Source organism: Quercus lobata, chromosome 2 (genome assembly GCF_001633185.2).
Source record: "Quercus lobata isolate SW786 chromosome 2, ValleyOak3.0 Primary Assembly, whole genome shotgun sequence".
Taxonomy (NCBI): Eukaryota; Viridiplantae; Streptophyta; class Magnoliopsida; order Fagales; family Fagaceae; genus Quercus; species Quercus lobata.
In genome coordinates, this window is record NC_044905.1 from 36,120,466 (window position 1) to 36,140,937 (window position 20,472).

Here is a 20,472-nt window from a genome sequence, read left to right on the forward strand (position 1 = left end):
TCTGATCTGATTTAGATAATAAGGATAGTTTTCTGAGAACTTTACATAATAATTCAGCAGAAATACTTTGTATTTCAAACAATATCTTATACAAATTAAGAAACTCCAACCAAGGCTACTAATAAATTAGCCTTTCTCAAAAAAAAAAAGGCTACTAATAATAACAAAAAATAAAGAAAAGTACAAATCTCCAACCAAATAGAAAAAGGAATTAAAATACAAAATAAGAAAATGTCAAAACCTGAGAGGAGGAGGATATGGTATATATACTCATTGATTGTCACACCATCTCAACCATCATGGGGCAGCATTGAAGTTTTTTAGGTCAAACCATGTATTTAGTAACCCTTCCTGAATTTGATATATATTAGAACCACACGCAAAGCCAAACTACGGGTTTGCAAATATCCTCATACACAACAGCTTTAAATTTCAAATTCACAAATAATAATAATAATTTCCAACCAAATTCAAAATTATAAAACTACAAAATACAATCAACTCTAGAATACAAACCAAATTCAGAATTATAAAGCAAGAAATAAAAATTTCATCAACACATTTTTAATTCCCTATTTCTCTATAATGAAGAGGGAAAAGGCTAGCATTTTAGGTAGCCAAATAATTATTCAACCAAACAGAAATTAAGCTAAGGTAAATCGGATATGCTATAAAAACCTAAATAGCAAATAAAGCAGAACTTGAAGATAAAGCAAAACCTGTAGGATTGTTGTCAGATTTTAAGGGTTGGGAGGCTCTTCAATACTATCTCCACTACGAAACCCATTCATATCCACAATATTTTCTTACAAAACTTGTAGAATTTGATTTTCTATTAGTGTTTCCCTGACTTCAAAAAAAAAAAAAAATAGAGAGGAAAAAAGGGTTAGGAATTGAAATCCCTAAATTGACAGAAAACCTAATTGAAGACAGTAGGAAAAGAGATTAGTTATAGACTAATTGAGAAATACCCAGAGAGAATGATTTGATATGGCGGCCGGGTCGAAGATTGAAAACGTTGGCACCCATGGTCGAGCTTGGGTCTGCGTTTGAGAGAGGAGCACCCATGGTCGTGCTTGGGTCAGCGTTTGAGATAGGATAGATAAAAATCTTTTTCTTGATTTGTTGTTTCTTCATTGTTCTTTAGTCTGCTAGCAAAATAGGTTTGTTTCAAGAGTTTTATCGGGTTTGCTTTTGGGGAAGAAAGAGACTTTTAAAAAAAAAAAAAAAAATTTATGCAGAGAGGTTTTTTAATTAGTTTATGCAGAGAAGTTCTTTAGTCTACGGCTCACTATTAGATAATTAATAATTAATAGTTTATTAATTAGTTTTTTTTGATAATATAAATAAAAAATGCTGATGTGGAAAATTGTGGAGAGAGCAGAGGCTTCGGTTTTATATATGTAAATATATATATTTATATATATATATATAGATTAATGAAAGTATTTCATTAGTATCATTAAAATTGAACATTAAAATAAACAATAAAAATAAAAGAAAAATAGCATAAGTTCCTTTTCTAATACTAAAAATGAAAGGGAAAGAGAGTTGAAGCAAACTTAAAGTACATAACTTTATTATAGGCCTATCACCTATCACTACACGGTCATAAAACATTCAAAACATTTTTTTGAAACTAATGTAAATTTATTCAAAACAGAAGGAGCCAAAACACAACAATCACCATTCAGGGCCCTATACTTTCAAGCGGGAAACATTAACAACAGCTATCAGCCTACATATCATAGAAACCTCCGAAAGGATTTGACAAAACCCACCTCCCCATCACATGAGGAGTTCTAATAGCTACTGATCTGCCTTTAGACATTATTGTTACTGGCGTAGTCACAAAGTTAATGGTTGAGCAGTATTTATTGTACATATTTACAAACACGTAAAAAGACATCTAAATTCGATCATTTGGAAATTATGACTTTAAGTTACGAGTTCAATTATTATTATTATTATTTTTTTTGTATTTATATAAATGTGTGTGTAATAGCATATGTGTAACATCTTTTTCCCCTAATGATTTATTCCTGTGAATTGAGCTTCCTCTTCATTTTTTTTTTAAAGAAGCCCGTGAATTGAGCTTCTACACTCTATAGAGAGATATATTACATCCTTGGGCTTAGACGTGTTGTAAACCCATGGTTTTTGTAAGTTGGGACTTGTAGTTTAAGTACTCCATGTAAACATGTATTTTTTTTTTTTTTTTTATTGGCACCAGGTGTCCAGAGCAGAGAATTTTGTCATTGGATTAGACTATATTCTCAATAAATAATTTATATTACATAGCACTGTGCAAAGTATATCGATTTAATTTACTCTCTTTCCACATGTTTGGCACTCTTGTTAGATTCAGAGTGCAGAGTGCCGATATTGGTAATTTGAGGAGAAATTACCATTTGATCTTTACATCTTGGGTCACTTTCAATTTGGGTTTTACTTCTTCTTAACAATTAAATTAATTTGGTCAATGTTATTTCTAACTTGCTGTCAAGTTAGTCCTTACCATCAAGTCACAACGAAAAATGTCTATGTGGCACATGACTTGCACCGTTAGCATACTTGAAGATTATGTGGCTACTAAAATAATAATAAAAATTTAGATTTGACATTTAAAAAAATGTTACGTCAATATTGTGGACACCTCATTTTACATCCCTTACAACTCGAGCCCTCGTTTTCCAAGGACAATATCACTAAAGGGTCCATGAATGGTCAAGGGCCTAGCTAAAGAAACTCTTTAAGTTGAAGGAAGTTTTGGTGATTTAAAAACCTTGTAAAACCCTAGCCTTATGTATACATGAACACAACCCGCATATGCAGCTTATCGAGCGTGCGTACATTATTGTTGAAATTGGCAGAGTTATGTAAGGAATGTTTATGACAAAAATGTATGCAGAACTAATCCCACATCGCTTGGGAAGAGCTTTACAACACTTCTTGACACTATAAATGGCATCTTAGACGTTTTTCCCAAAAACACACAGAAATCATTTTAAAAATAGTAATTCAAGAGGAAGTTTTTCTTTAAAACACTTCTAAACTAAAGTTTTATTGGCTGAGACTATTTATTGGTCTAAGCCCCTTAGTAAAACTTTTACCGACCCTTTTTAAGTCTCTGTTTTATAGATTGGCTAAGGGAAGCTGTCAAAATCAAGCTGTAGGAGCGTTTTATTTGAGGTAATTTTCTTGTCTTTCCTCTAATTTTTATTCTGTTTTATTTTTTTAATTTACTGCTTTGTAACTTAGGTTTATTTGCTTATTGGTTACAAGCATTCTTGGTTAAGTTTAGATGTAATTTAGGCTGAGTGTTGTATGCTGGGTTCTAGGTTGGGTTACGCATGCAAGTTCATCTTTATGTACGCATGCGCACACAGGCTTAACCTAAAATACCTATATTTGTCTATTTTTCAGTTTTGATGCATTTTAATTAGTTTTATTCCATGTTTTAACTTCTATGTTTGTTTAGTATCACACGCCTAGGCCTTTAACAACATGTCTAAGTTTGTTTAGTATCACACGCCTAGGCCTTTAACAACATGTGTTACATGCTTAGTTTGTTTTAATTATGGTTTGAATACTTGAATGTCAACATGAACATGCATATGAACATGAACATGCATTTATGTATGGATGTGTTGTGAAGCAATGAGGTAAGTACATGCATATGAATATCAACATGCATATATGAACATAATGAATATTGTAAGAATATGATGAACTTGTTTGATGTGTGATGTAAATGCTTTGATAGGATGATGAACATGTACTGATGAGATCCATGTTGCTGCCACATGATGGGCTGAAGTGTGCGTGTTGCCATATTTTGATGTATGCTACATGGTGATAAGTATGAGATGTGATATGATGTGGATGTATGTGGATATATGTGCAGATGTATGCTTGGGTGTTGTATGTCATAGAACTAGAATGTGTACGCATGTGCATGTTTAAGGTAGCCTCTTAGAGGGTTCTTTCATATAATTAGTATACGGAACAAAATGAGTAGAGGCCGGCCCACAGGCTAGGCAAGATTCTATGCCTAACACCTTCCCATTCCTGTGTACCTTAACTGCAAACCTAGAATCTAGATATATAAAGCCCTCCACAAGGGGCCTAACATTTAGTTCCTAGACCTAAACTAGTGGTGGCTCCGACTAAACCCCTTATCTCTTGTCCACTTGGTTGAGGTGTATTCCCTAAAATATGCAATGTCATGCGCAGAAAAAAGGGGAACCCATAGACAAGCACTTATGCTGACATGCATCTAAATGAATAATAATTGTTAGGTTCTAAGACTTTAGGAACTAAATGTATTAAAACTTTAATGTGTAATGTGTTGGCAAACCATGATCAAAACTTAGAGTCTAGATTTAGGCTGCTCAAAGTGTGTTTATGTGTGAAGTTGGAATCGAATGATTGCAGGATTTATTAGACTAAATCTGCAAGGCTCTATCGATCAAAAATTAGACTCAATCGGTAGAACCTCATATAGATTTTTTTTTTTTTTTTTCTGTAGAATTTCTAACTCAGCCCAAGCCCATATGACGTGTAAGATTTTATATTTTGCTTCAAGTATAAAAAGAAAAACCCTATCTAAGTTTTGGAGGTTATTGATATGCCGTGTGTTGAATCTCTTGTGAGATCTAGAGGTGTTTATCTTCATACACACTTAGAGTTATCAAGATCAAGATTGATGTCAAGAACTTGGTGATCTCTTCAGTTGCTGTTTCAAGAGCTTAAAGAAAAACACAAATAGGAGTACTTGTGGTTGCAGTGGATCAAGGAAAGAAGTAATCTATGGACCCGAAGTTGTCATGTAGTCGTGGTAGTAAGTCTTCTACTCAAGGTAGCAATAGGATGTTAGTAGTCTAAGTCTTATTATACAAACTTCATTTTTTTCATAGTGGATCTATTTTACCTTGAGGATAGCTAGGTTCAATCATGCCCAGGTTTTTTACCGATTTGGTTTTCTTTAGTTATCATATCGTTGTGTTATTTACTTTTCTGCATTATTTACATGATATGATTTGAATGTGTTAACCTAGATCTGAATAATTTATCTAAGTAATCACTTAGCTAAATAATTAGGTTAAACTTCTTGTATTTTAAGGGGTCTAAAAACGTACAATAATAATAATGATAACATCTTAATTTTGAATGAAAAATCATAATTTAAAAAAAAAAAGAAAAAGAAAACCTCAATCACAGTCCCAAGAAGATCAATAATAGCAATACCACCAACAAAACCCAAAGTCTCATTCTTAATCCCCCCAATTTCTAGTTATGTGCTTGTTAAAGACTTCTTTTTCTTCTTGTTTTTCGCGTTCTTTGTGTGTTCTTCCAATGTTCTTTTTGTTTTTTCAAATATTTATGGTAGTGTTTACCTTCATATACACTTAGGGTTATCAAGATCAAGATTGATGTCAATAACTTGGTGATCTCTTCAGTTGTTGTTTCAAGAGCTTAAAGAAAAACGCAAGTAGGAGTACTTGTGGTTGCAGTGGATCAAGGAAATAAGTAGTCCATGGACCCAGAGCTGTCACATCGTGGTGGTAGTAAGTTTTCTACTCAAGGTAGCAATAGGATGTTAGTAGTCTAAGTCTTATTATACAAACTTCAATTCTTTCATAGTGGATCTATTTTACCTTGAGGATAGCTAGCTAAGTTCAATCCTCCCCAGATTTTTTACCGGTTTGGTTTTTCTGGATTATCGTATTGTTGTGTTATTTACTTTTCCATATAATTTACATGATATGATTTGAATGTGTTAACCTAGATTTGAATAATTTATCTAAGTAATCACTTGGCTAAATAAGTAGGTTAAACTTCTTGTATTTTAAGGGGTCTAAAAACGTACAATAATAATAATGATAATATCTTAATTTTGAAGGAAAAATCATAATTAAAAAATAAAAAAATAAAAAAAAAACCTCAATCTCAGTCCCAAGAAGATCAATAATAGCAATACCACCAACAAAACCCACAATCTCATTCTTAATCCCCCCCAATCTCTAATTATGTGCTTGTTGAAAGCTTCTTTTTCTTCTTGTTTCTCGCGTTCTTTGTGTGTTCTTCCAATGTTCTTTTTGTGTTTTCATAGATTTATGGTGGTGTTTACCTTCATATACACTTAGGGTTATCAAGATCAAGATTAATGTCAAGAACTTGGTGATCTCTTCAGTTGTTGTTTCAAGAGCTTAAAGAAAAACACAAGTAGGAGTACTTGTTGTTGCAGTGGATCAAGAAAAGAAGTAGTTCGTGGACTCGGAGCTATCACGTGGTCGTGGTAGTAAGTTTTCTACTCAAGGTAGCAATAGAATGTTAGTGGTCTAAGTCTTATTATACAAATTTCAATTCTTTTATAGTTGATCTGTTTTACCTTAAGCATAGCTAGGTTCAATCCTCCCCAGATTTTTTATTGGTTTGGTTTTCCTGGGTTATCATATCGTTGTATTATTTACTTTTCCGCATTATTTACATGATATGATTTGAATGTGTTAACTTAGATCTGAATAATTTATCTAAGTAATCACTTGACTAAATAACTAGGTTAAACTTCTTGTGTTTTAAGGGGTCTAAAAATGTACAATAATAATGATAATATCTTACTTTTGAAGGAAAAATCATAATTATTAAAAAAAAACCTCAATCTCAGTCCCAAGAAGATCAACAATAGCAATACCACCAACAAAACCCACAATCTCATTCTTAATCCCCCCAAACTCTAGTTATGTGCTTGTTAAAGATTTCTCTTTCTTCTTGTTTTTCGCGTTCTTTGTGTGTTCTTCCAATGTTATTTTTTTTTTTTTTAAAGATTTATGGTGAAAGTTCTTTGGGGTTTTAAAGCTTGAATCCGATGAATTTTTGATGGATCAAAGTCTTGGAAGTTTCTAGAGGTTTTGAAGCTTGATTTGAATAAGTTTGAAACTTGGAATGATGATTTGGATGAATGTTCATCATATTTAGATTTGTGGTGGAAGTATTTCGGGCCTTTAGAGGCTTGAATCTGTAAAGTTTCACCATTTTGTAGTATCTTGGAGTTTCCAAAGGCTTGGAGCTTGATTCAAGTGAACTTTGAGATCTTAAAAAATTATGTGAATGATTTCTCTTTAAATGCTCTTCGTATACAAATGTTGAAGTTCTTAGAGATTTTGGAGTTTGATTCCAGCAAAGTTTTGAGACTTCTAAATATGTTTCCACGTGACTCAAGAAAACCTCAATTTATAGGAGTCTTGGGGTGATGTGATGACACATGATTAACTCTAACTGTTGACACATATCATAATTTAAATAGATGGACTTTTATGTCTTGTTCTCCAAGGAACATATGACATTATTTGATTAGCAAAAGTGTCTTTATTTAAAATAACACATGACAATCTTTAATTAAACTATTCATATTATTTTCCATTAAATATCAACACATGTTGAAGTGTGATTGGCTTTTAAATATTGTTTATAATTTCTATTAAATGACACTTGGACTATTTCCATTGGTCTTTGAATAGTGACAATAAAACCCACTAAGTACCATGTGGCATCTTGTAATTGGCCGCTTTGAATGTATTATGTGGACTTGATGGTAAAACATTGTAATTTGTGATTGGTAAAAAAAATTTCCTTTCTACAAAGTAATTCCTTATTTTTCTAGGCTGAAAATGCAAATTTTGACATTTTAGTATCCATATTGGTATTTTGACACTAATATCGAAGTTAGACAAAATATGTTATCGAAATTTGATATTAATATAAGCAAACATATCAAGAAGACAGATTTTCATACAATCATACAGGGTTTCCCAATATTTTTCTAGAAGTACTGTTCAAACCACCTTAATTGCATGTTGGAAAAATATGGTTTGTATCGCATACAAAACATACGCAACAGAAACTCAATGGATCTACTTCCTTTGCAATTGATAATATGTACTATGTAAATTTCAGAATTTAAGAATAAAAGAGCGTACCCTGCTACAGTGAAATTCAAAAACAAAGATTAAAAGTACTTGGGAACATTTTTAATCTTCACTCCAATTCCACTTATGCCCAAGAAGTGTGATCTCTCAATCAGTTTATATGTATGTGTTCAGGGGAGAATAAGAGAGTGGCTTACACTCACATACAAACCATTTCATTCTAATAATACAATTCTGTATGTTTCTCTTTTTATATATAACTGATTATCAAATTGGGCTAGCTTTTTGAGCCATTCCAATTGAGTTTTAGTATGTGGCTTGGAGTGGGACCAAAAGGGACAACTAAGACACTAGCTCTAATGGGTTTTAGGTCTTTCTATCAACTCTTGATAAACTCAAAATTACCATTAATTATATTTAATACTACTATATAAATATAATTGTACTCCAGGCCTTATTAATAAATTATATCCCAAGATTTTATTATACATTCAACTCATTCATTAAAATATTCATAGTAATACAATGTCATGAATGTTAACTGCCACTTTGAAGATTACTACATCTTAATCCTTGAGTACCCGGTTTAATCATTTAAGTTATTCATTATATATTTATGAAATCCAATTTCATAAATTTATACTTTAGTAACTTCTTACTAAAGTGGTTAGGCCTAACACTCTGAATAACCAAACTCATTAAACTTATCTCAAGGGAATATATTATATCTCTGTTAAGAGATTTTGAATTCCATCTTGAGAATATATGTTTCTTCAATACTAAATGTGGCTGCCCAACATATTGAAGTTTTGATTGTGACTTTAGATCTCACTCTTGATATATCAAAGCAACTTACACTTCATGATTAGGTTCATTATTCTCTCAGGATTAAGAGTTGATGTAAATAGAAATCGTGAGATTTATTATTCATTTGACAATTGTTTGTAGAATAATAATTCTCATAACGGTCCAATTCAATATGTTTTAACACTTAAAACATATCAACTAGAAGTCTCCATTTTCATGATCAAGACAAATCATCTTAATTAATATGTTGTAGTCTTCGCAGATGAAATGCCTAATTTCATCACTGATTACAAACTAAAATTCTAAGTTTATAAAGAACTTGTGATTTATATTTTCTGTGACTAAATCACATACTATACATCTCATGGACTATATAATAATGTCCAAATATTCATGTTACCATTATTTTAAATAATAATAAAACAAGTTTATTAATCACAACATAATGTCATACATAGCATCATACAATAGGATTTAAAGGGCACATATCCTAACATTGCATAATTTTATTTACTATAATTCTTCAAAGACTTCATTGAAATCAGGTTCTACTGTTTAAGTCCTTTGACATTAAAACAGTAAATTTTCCCGCATTAGGAACAAGTAGGCAAATTAGCCGGGGGTGGCCGAATGCTTGTTGCGCTGGTGGTCCCATTCTTCACTATGATGACAGTGTTCATACCCCAGCTTGCATGCCTTTCCAAATGACAATGCATAAACCATACTCCTGAAGAATATTATAAATGTCAGTAATAAGAGAAACTTTAGGGACACGGGTTTTGTGCTACAATAAAACTGTCACAATTTTAAAGTAGTTGATCGTGATTAATGGATAAAAAAAATGAGTAAATTTATATGGAAGTGATTGTCTAATTACTCATAGTCAACCACTTTAACAAGTTGTGGAAATTTTTTTCAAAAATGATGTGGTCAAAAGCACATTGATGTATTATCATCATATGCACATACATTTGTCAATCATCGTGACTAATAAGAGAGAGAGAGAGAGAGAGTACCGGGATTATTAGCAACAAATCTAATAGTAGCCCATCCACTCTTAGGAACTCCAAAGGTATTGACTTCTGGTGGATCAATCAAGTTATAAGTCTTGGGGGAAGTGGTTTTGTTGAAGTTCCCATAACCTGTCCCAAGCAAATAGAAGCTAAAACCATGCAAATGCATAGGATGATTCTCTGGATTCCCAATACTAGTTCCTTGGAACACTATCTCCACCCTTTTACCATACTCTATGATCTTTGCCTTTGTTCCTATGCTTGGGAGTAGTAAGCCACCGTTTGAATCTCCCGTGAAGTTAAAAAGAGAAGGTGGCAGATTTGGGAAACTACTTTCATAAACGTTGGACAGATTCCTGTAAGATGATTTTGAAGATACAATAAAATTGGAGCAATATTTGAACATAACATTTTTCACAATTGTTTACATAATTTACTTTCACTTCGTCCACCATTGACACACATGTTTTTTATTTATTTATTATTTTTTTTTAATATTATGTATCAGTCACATTAGACAATATTAATAATTGTGAATTTTTCTTTAAAAGAATATATGCCTAAATTTTTTGTAAACATTGTTTCTAGTTATAAGCACCGCTACCAAATTAAGGGGAAAACTCAAGTACATTATATTAAGTTCTCCAATTAAATTCAAATACCTAGTTGCATTGATCATTAAAACACAAAAAATGTAATCATTTCCAAAAACAATTCATTTCAATACTTGAAAAATCTAATATACAGATACTACGTACACCTAAGATATATATATTGTCTTTTAAGTTTTACCCACAAATTAACACTAACAACATAAGTATAGCAGTACCAACCTGTAGTATGCTTGCAGTATATCAATTTTTGGGGTCGAAAAGCTTATGTTGTTTAAGCTAGCTGCTAAAGTGGAATTATTTGGACCCCCACACGAAGCTTTATCACAAGTTAATTGATTTACAGAAACTGTGATAAATATCCGTTCATCAACTCCAGTTGGGACACTAATTGGGTGATCTTTGCTCGCCAAAGCTCTTAAGCGAGTTGTGAAGTTGTCAGCAGCAGACTTGGCAGTAATATTAGGAAGGGTTGGAAAGGAAGGAGAGGATGGAGGAGTATAATTGCCTACGTACTGAAAAATTGCTGTAGTGTTGGTCTCGTCGTATGGAGCATTAGAGTCAAAGAAAGGACGAGCAGCCATGTAATAATGGCTTGGAGACTGGTTTGCTGTGACCAAAATGTCCATTGTTTGTCCTGGAGTTATCATGACGTAGCTAGTGTTTATGGGTTTTAAGTATGAAGCATCTTGTGCAACAACTGTGAGCTTGTGATGTGCAATGGCGAAGAACATTTCTTCATTCATGCCGGCGTTGATGAGGCGGAGAAGATAGGTCTTTCCTTGAATAACTCGTAGACGATATGTTGTTGCTGAAGCATGAAAATATGATCAATTAATTGTAGTTTAATTAAACAAGGGGTTAAGATGGAGTTATAACTGATATAACTTTTAAGTAATGCTAGACAACAAAATAACTTTCTATTGGAATAAAATTTTTAAAATCCGACCTTAACATTATATATTCCCATCCCAATATTCTTAACACATTGCATATCAAATTTCATATAAATCAAATTTTATTGACTATTTGATTAAGGAACCTATCTTTTACACTTAATTTTAAAATATAAAAATCTAAATATTAAAATATTTGATATATGACATAGTGATTTCCATTTCTTTAAAATTTTAGCAAACATGTAAGGTATACGAAATAAAATGTAATTCAACAATAGCTTTATCAAAATTGTTATCCAATAAAGTAATTTGAGTAATGTAATTTGAATCCAACTCTTAAAATCATATCCAATGTTTTCCAACTATCAGTGGTAGGTATCGTTTTTGCTTTTCCCCCAAATAATGGAAGCAAAACCATTTACAAGAGCATTTATTTATTTATTTATTTATTTATAAGAGAAATTATTGTTGCTACCAACCGGATGTAAAGTATTTCACACAATGTTTACACTTTCATGCTAGTTATCCATATTTCATACATGATATGAAAGAGTAGGGGCATGGAGCAAGTGTGCGATTGGCCCCTACTTATTTGTTTTCACTTTTTATCTTAGTTTCTTTTGCAAATTATCTAAGTTTTAGTTTTTTGTCACACATTTAATATAAAAAGTTACTAAAAACTAAATACGCTATGCAAATAAGTTACCGCAAATAAGTTGTTCCCAAAGCTCTTTTATAAAGCAATTTTTATTTTTTAGAATTTTTTTTCCCATGATAAATTTGGAAAGAAATTAATACCAATAGAGCAATTGTTTGGATATCCTGGTTGGCCATTAAGAGTGTAGGCATCTGATACCTCTGGATCTCCACCGGTTGCTGTAGCTTCATCGATTATTTCCTTCACATCTCCCTTAAACCATTCCGCTACAATGTATAAAAAGGAAGATTTAGATATGTATAAGTACAAACTTAGCATACATTTAATTTCCAGTTAATCTTTTGCAATCTTCCCAGTTATATGGTATATATATGCCATTATATCCTCTCTGAAAATAAGTTATGGCCACTAGCCATTACTAAATTATACCCAATATAATTACTTCTTCAGCATAGGGCTTTGGAAATGGATAAGAGGTTCCATTTTTTGGAGAGATAACAATTGCGCCATGAACTGTTGCACGTGACCAATCACTATGGGCATGCCACCAAAGCGTTCCTTCTTCATCAGAAAATACAACCTCATAAGTGAATTTTTTTCCTGGTTTAATTGGACATTGGGTAATATTTTCAGGACCATCTGACCATGGATTTCTTGGCTGCTTCACTCCGTGCCTATTTTTAAAAATAAAAAAGAAGTGTTCATTAGCTTTATGAGTTTTATTCCATATAATTGTATTATTCAATAAATTCTTTAAAGATCTAACAGATAAAGCAGTAGGATCTCAAGTGTTAGTTACTACAGTTCCCAAAAAAGAAAAGAAAAAAAAAAGGTCATGTTTGGTTCAAGGAGTTTTCATCACTCATTACTCAATTTTTATCATTCATCACTTATTTTTCATAAATCTCACACCTGACTTACTTGTTTGGTTAAATATTTGTTTTTAGTTTTCATAACTCAAAACTCAAAAAATTGAGTTAGAGTAATGAAAATTGAAAACAAGTTTTCTCTGTTTTCAAGTGATGAAAAATGAGTTATGGTGGCATTATTGTAATTCTTTGCATCTATGTCGGACCCGCTTCAATGTCTAGTCTCAAACACACTCCACCCAACAACTCTCTTTCTTTATTTCTTTTATTTCTATTATCTTTCTTTTTCTTTCTTCAATACCTGGGTCTTTTCTTCTTACTTTCACACGGGTTCGTAGGACCTGTTGGCTCCACAGTTTTGAGATAAGGTTACTTTTTTTATCTAAAAACTTAAGCCAAGTGTTGATGCCAAACACAATGGGAACTGAGTTAGTAGAAAATTGAGAATTAGAATATAAGATATGAGATAGAGGATTGAGTGATGGGAACTGAAATATGAAAGCTGAGATATAAGTGAGTAGTGAAACAAACAGGCCTTAATCTCCAGCCCAATTTCATTTTGGACATCATGCATGAGGTTATTCACTATTTTTTATACATTTAAATCTTTATAAAATGAATGAATTTTGACTTTTTGTTTACCTTTAAAATATTATTTTTTAAAATCACATCTTCCCACCTCACTAGTTTTAATATATATTTTTCTTTTTAGGGTAAACTAATATAGTTTACACCCTAAGATTTGGTCTAATGCTAACTAGATCTAAAAATTTTCAAAACTAACTAACTTGGTTACTAAACCTTTAGGTTTGTTACTCATTTTTCTCCTTTTTCATACGGTGGTTAGAGAATAAGTTGGTCAATTTTGTAAAATGCAAACTAAAAGTTCTAATAAAGAGATGATATTATGCAACATCATGCTTATAACACGCAGAGGTAAATAAGACATACTGTGAGTGAATTGACACAGTAGTCAACCATGAGAGAGAGAGAGAGAGATTGATCATTTACCAGTGAATAGTCACGCCATACTTTCCGTTATTTTGAACGGTGACAAATGCTGTGTCACCTTTTTGAACACGAAGGACTGGCCCTGGGAATTGACCATTTACAGTCAGCATGCTCTTGGTGCTACATAGCCTGGTAAAATTCGTCTCCTTCAGCTGCAACCAGAAATGGACATTGATATGAGAAACACAAACTTTCAAATTTGAACATATATATATATATGAGTAACTTAAACAACATATTTCAACATAAATGAAACTAGTGTGCTTCTCTTTCCCTTTACACTGGTCACCGCATGTTTTTCAAAAGCATCTGCTTTTATGATAGAAGGGAAAATTGGATCTTGTCTAAGATATGTTTGGATAAGTTTCTTTTTTTATGCGTACCATAGTAGGTGGTAAGTGACACTTACTACGTAGGTGTAATTATGGACTACTGAGGCCGTGCAAAGCGGCAGTCCATCCAGATAAAAGAGCCCCAGAAAAGCTAAGATCAATACTACCTTCTTCACTCCCATTTGTGCAAACAACTCTTACCACACATAAAATACACTACTCTCAGTCTCACTCACAATCTCTTTCTCTTTCGGTTTGGATTCTTTCGACCAAGGTTTTAGGATCTATTTATAGAAGTATAAATGCACGGAAAGAAACAGATGCATGTACAAATTGATAATGCTCAAGATTGTAATTTTAGTGTTTGGTACAAGTAATTAAAAACTGAAAATTGTTGTTTGAAAATATGTGAAAATATGTGTAGGTGAAAAAGTGTGTGTAAATACATATAATGTTATTTAAAAACTGAAAATTGTTGAAACACCCTATTAATTTTGAGTGATTTTGATTTTTTTTTTCCTCCCAAAGTTTCAAAATTCTAATATGTACCCCATGAATTATGAGTTACTTATAGTTCAAATTTAAGTCGGTTCATAAATATGTTGCGATTATGTGTTTGTTAAGTGTCAATTAACTTCAAAATATCGTCATTTTAAACTCTATTAAAAAAATGTAAGATGTTATTTTGACTAAAATTTAATTTTATATCTTTAAAATTTTAGGTAATTTTGATGAGAAATGCTATGTCCATAACATTGTCACAACTCTTTCACAACAAATTTTAAGTTGTAAGTTATTATTGGTTGTTATGGGTAGGCAAAAAAGCAATTTAAGTTGTGGATTCAAATTAAAACAATAACTATTTGTCACATATGATTTGTTGTAAAAATATTGTGAATATGACATTTCTCATTTTGACTATACCACTTATAGTTCTAAAAATTATATTCATAAAACTGTGTTTTAAGTTAATGTGACATTTAACAAATATCTAATTACTTAAATCCAAAAAACATCTAAACTAAAGGTATGGATTCAAAATTTAAAATTTTAAAAGAAAATTTTAAATTAAGTCACGCTTAAAAAAATTAATTACAATTTAATATTGAAAATAAAAAAAAATAAAAAAAAAAAAAGAGAAAATCGGAAACACATGAACCGCGTGGGATATTCTTTCTTTTTTTTTTTTTTTTTTTTTTTTTTTTTGGGAGAAACCGCGTGGGATATTCTTTCTTTTTCTTTTTTTTGTGTGGTAGAAACCGCGTGGGACTTTCCATGTGTCGGCATTTTGTCTTTCAGCCGTGCATTAGCCTTCTCTTCGTTCGAGTGTACGTAAGAGGGGCCCTCTACACCTGCCCGTAGCCAAGTGGATTAAAAAGAAAAAGAGAAAGAAAAAAAAAGAAAAAAAAAAAAAGAAGGAATATCTCCTCTCCTCCAAAATATTGGTTAGTTTTATATATAACTATTTTACAAGACTAAAAAATACCAAAAGAATGTACATATTTTTAAAAATATAATTAATAAAAATTAGCATAAATAATTTTGACATATAAAAATAATATTTTACACCTTAATTTTTATAGGTGAATTCGAGTTAGCTCTATTTTTTTTAGAAGTTTTAAATTAAAATATGTGTCAATTTAAACTTATATATCTATACAATCTATAAGTAGATTTTCCTTTTTGAACTGGACTTTTATGTGATTCAGAAATAGTCCCAAACTTTAAGTTTAACAAAGAAAAAACTTGAGGACAACTCGGTAAAAATATATTTCCAACTCCACTTAAAATATCTACAAAATAGGACACTTTCTTATTAATCCATATCTTTAAAACAAACTTATCCAAAATTAAAAAGAAAATAATAACAATAATGACACCAGACCAAAAAAAAAGCATCATCACCTGTGATGAGGCTAGTTCATTTATAATAACATTGGAAAAAAACTTAGAAACCATGCTTGCCTTTTAGTAGTCAAGAAATGAGACCTCGTCAACTACTTAGTCAGGAAATGAGAAAGCACAACTATATCGTACATTACATATAATATCATACCAGTTGTAATCTATTTTGTGAAATCTCTATAGACATCTTTGTATTATGTGTTAAAAAGTTTACTGTATAAATATATTGCATACTGATGCTTTGTTTGGTTGGGAGGATAGGAAATATGTATTTTATTCATCATGTATATTCGATAAAGACTAGAAAAGTGAAAGAATGAAGTATAAATTACATTTTCACTATCCATCCAATTGTCTTTCCTCTCCAATTTCACTCCAACCAAATAATAGAAAATCACATTTTCCTTCCCCCATTTATAGGGTAAAACTCCTATTTCTTTTAAAGCATACTTTTCAAAATTGGTTCAAAATCAAGAATAATATTTTAGTGGAGTAATTCTAAGAGGGACACCATTTATCACTTTTTTTTTTCTTTTTTTGAAAAATTATCTTATACAACGTATTAGGACTGATAGTAGGTTTCGGTTAGTTCAACTGGTAAAGTCTCTGATAGTTGTATAAGAGATATAGAGTTCAATCTTCATTTACACCAAAAACTGATTAATGTCTTTGTCTGATGATAAAAAGCTATCATCAGGAGCGGACCCTATAAATTAAAACTCTCTCTATAAAAATAAATAAATAAATATATAAAATAAAAATAAAAGATTGATTGTGACTTTCTCATAATTTACTATATTATATCAACCGTGTCTATCATATTCAAATTGGGGAAAACAGTGGCTTGCAACGCACAAACTACTATGGTCCTAGATGTTTCTTATCTGAGTGGAGACCAATGCAATGATAGGCAGTTGACATCATCGCCATAATAAATTTGTGGTACATATTAGCATCAAAATTTGTTGTATATCATCTCAAAAAAAAAAAAAAAAAAAAAAAAAAAAAAAAAAAAAAATATTGTTGTATATCATTGTATCATTGCATAAGGAGCAAAGGACAGCCAGAACATAGTCAGCAAGGAGCCACGTCTCACCCTCAGATCTGTTTGTGGTTGACAGCCCTTAATTATCAACATTGACTTATTCTAAATTTGGACAATTCAGAAATGTAACACATATACACACAGATGCCACCAAAGTTTCAAACATTATATATGTGTGTCTATATATATATATATATATATATCTATTTATTTATTTATTGGATGGCCCTTCTTATTAAGACTCATCTGCTTCTCAATTGTCTCAGAAGTCACAGCCACCATTGTTATCTTCTCTGTCAATCTGTTATGTGTCTTCGGCCTCAACACTCTTCCTCTTATTTTCCCATCCTTCTTTTCTTCCATTGTTTTTGTCATTGTGATCTTGGATATGATGTAAAATATTATAAATTAGTATGTTGGTGTAGATGCTGGAGCATATGGATAGGTTGGTCAAAAGCAAAAAAGAAAAAAAGAACAATTGTATGTGGAAAAAAAAACCAAAAAACTTTAAAAAATTATACATAAACTTGTAGTAAAAATAAATTACCTTATGAGTTAAAACAAATATGATTGAAACCATCTAAATCTTGTACTTAATTGTTTAATAGAAAATTTTCAAAACAATAAAATTCTCAAAAAAAAAAAAATTACATAACTCATTAAATATATTATATGATTAAAAATATACATGAATGGTTTTATGAATCTCTAATTAGAAGAATTTTTATCCAAATTAATTTGGAGAAATAAATTAACTCTGTCCAAATAAAATCCTTCGGCTTCAATATACTTTCTAGAATAAAATTGCGTTTTAATGTTACTCTTGTGCACCTAATAAAGGATAAACTAATAAGGGTATTATATTATTTCTGCAAAATTTGGAGTTAGTAGGTCTCATAAAAAAAAAAAAAAAAAGTTAATGATTTTTTTTTGAAAAAGGAAAAGAGAAAGTAGACTGCATTTGATAAAAACGACAGAGACTATAATTCAAAGCATGTACGTTAGTGTATCAAAAACAAACAAACAAAAAAACAAAATGTGGATGGCATTTAGTAAAAACGACAAAAACAATTATAATTCAAAAGCATGTGCGAACTAGTTTAAAAAAACAAAATGTAGATGGCATTTTACAAAAACGACCAAAAAAAAAAAAAAATTCTGGCTACAGAAAAAAATAATTCAAAGCATGTAACTATGTAAGTTAGTTTATCAAATAATAAGGACACGTAAATAGCCCATTAAAAAAAAAGGTCCATGTAAATAGTATATACATTTTTTTTTATAAGTGTAAATAGTATATACATGATGATAGTACTTAGCTAGTTTCAAAAAATATCAATCTTTCATTAAAGAGTAACTTTGAATCCATTTTGCATTTTGTTAATCAATTATTTGTTCAATAAAAAGCATTTTTTCTCTCTTTATATTTGGAGTAGTTCACAATTTTTTATTTTATTTTTGAAATTAATCAATATTCTCATCTATGTTTAGAAAATAAGTAAATGCCTTCATATCGTTACTTAGTTAAATTCAACAAAATCTTTTCAAGAAATTATTAGGTTTACACTAGAAGGAAGAGAAACATTTGAGGATTGGGTTGTTATTTTCTTAGATTGCATTTTTAATCACTATGATTTTGTTGGAATATTTAAATGAAAATGTAATGGATTTTGGTTTTTTTTTTCTAAACATAAATGGAGAAATTGGTTGATTTTAAAGATAAGTGTGAAATTGTAAGGACAAAACTTAGGTACAGTATCTTAGATGTTGTTCCTTAGATTCTACTCTTAAGATTCAGTCATGTGACTATTTAACTAAGAAATATACTTCTATCCCTTGAGAGAAAAATCAATATAGCAGAATCTTAAGAAGGGAACTTAAGGAACAGTACTTAAGTATTGTACCTAAATCTTGCTCAAATTGTAAACTACCCCAAACATAGAAAAAGAAAATATTTTTTCTCATTTATCTTTGGTGTCATAAAAAATTAAAAAAAAAAAAAAAAATCTAAAAAACTCATTGTATTTGATTTTGCTCGTGTTTGCCTAAATGCACTTTCATATAATGAAATCAGATAAGAACTTTTTATGGGACAAGAATCTTACCCAGGCCTTGACATATGCGGAATCAGTTCTAGCCTTCTAGGAACCGTGTTCAATTTACTCAAAGGAGTATTTGGCTCTTTGAAGTCTGAACAGTACTCGAGATAAAAGGAGGGATTTTGGAAGTCACGTTTCTTCTAATATTACACTATTTACCACAGCTTGGTGTAGTGGTCTATTATAAGTAATAGACAATCATTTTCACAAAGAACTAATACACTTTTTTTTCTATCACTTATAATCGACGATGTTAGAGTTGTAACAAAAATTGTGTTCTAAAATTTCTCAAAATGGAACTAAAGAATTGATGATATATATATTTTTTTTGGGAGAAGAAGGGGGAGCGGAGGATTGATGGAGTTTGAATGGTGGAACTTCTATGATCTTTTAAAGCATACCATATTATTGTAGTACAAAAGGTGAAGTACAAATGTACAATATATGTACTACATTTATGCTTTATGTGACTCACCGATGTATAAATCTTGTCACTGTTAGTACTACATCGGATTTAATGGACATTTTGCTCAAAATATATACACTATTTATAAAATATTTGTAGGAATTGTTGATACCAATTTTTGGACCGATTTGGCGATTTCCTAGAGAGAACACATGATTCAGGAGAAGTAGAGTCACCAAGTCATAAATAACACCATATTTGGCAATGCTTTGGAGAAAGAAAAATAACTGCCACACTTAAAAGAATGATATTTTATGTGAAAAAATGGGTTATAACTTATAAGTTACATTAGTCTTGAGTAAATCCCTTTTGATAAATATAATTGGGGAGAGGGAATTTAAATCCTAAATGTCCCTATTGTAAACATCAAAATGTTCTACTTGATTCATAAGACTTTTTAACTCTTAAATATGCCTTAAAAGTCTATAAATAAGCCCATTACCCCATTCCTCAATAATATAAAAAAGTAATAATTATGAACAAACATGCCAAGTCATAAATAACACAATATTTGGGGATGTTTGGACAAAGAAAAATATTTCTATAGTAGAGCTTTGGGTTAAGCTATTACAACAGTATTAACATAAAGGAAAATTCTGATGTCACTACTCTGTGCGTAACTTTGTGCACAACTTGCCACGTGGGCGAGTTGTGCACAAAGTAATGGCACCACAAAGTTGTGGCACTAACATAAAACATATGACGATTTAGTCAAGTTATTGTACCTTGAAGTAAACCTATCTTGAGGTTAGAAGCAAATGGTTTTGACTATTTACCTCAATCAATTGTGCAATAACTCTACCATGCAAACAAAAAAAAGTTAGTA

General features: G+C 30.9%; 1 protein-coding gene across 2 annotated transcripts; it reads right to left on the minus strand.

The window, feature by feature from the left end:
• Positions 1 to 9,218: 9,218 nt before the first annotated feature.
• Positions 9,219 to 19,531, minus strand: LOC115975469 (laccase-14-like). Of its 2 annotated transcripts, none has more exons than XM_031096252.1 (7): positions 19,187 to 19,531; positions 13,800 to 13,951; positions 12,349 to 12,593; positions 12,060 to 12,185; positions 10,585 to 11,173; positions 9,755 to 10,107; positions 9,219 to 9,465 (listed from the first exon to the last, which is right to left on the minus strand). In XM_031096252.1, exons 2-7 carry the CDS (start codon positions 13,907 to 13,909, stop codon positions 9,332 to 9,334), a joined length of 1,557 nt encoding a protein of 518 aa, XP_030952112.1. In that variant the 5' UTR covers positions 13,910 to 13,951; positions 19,187 to 19,531; the 3' UTR covers positions 9,219 to 9,331. The 2 variants fall into 2 exon arrangements, with proteins under 2 accessions (XP_030952112.1, XP_030952111.1); XM_031096251.1 differs by lacking the exon at positions 19,187 to 19,531 and adding an exon at positions 14,209 to 14,451.
• Positions 19,532 to 20,472: the final 941 nt, after the last annotated feature.

Excerpts from the sequence above, each read along its gene's own strand:
- LOC115975469 (XM_031096251.1), bottom strand. The coding sequence starts at position 14,313 with ATGGGAGTGAAGAAGGTAGTATTGATCTTAGCTTTTCTGGGGCTCTTT. Across the intron at positions 12,186-12,348 it reads TGAAGAAGTAATTATATTGG|CGGAATGGTTTAAGGGAGAT; the intron begins GTATAATTTAGT and ends TATACATTGTAG. Across the intron at positions 9,466-9,754 it reads ATTTGTTGCTAATAATCCCG|GAGTATGGTTTATGCATTGT; the intron begins GTACTCTCTCTC and ends AATATTCTTCAG.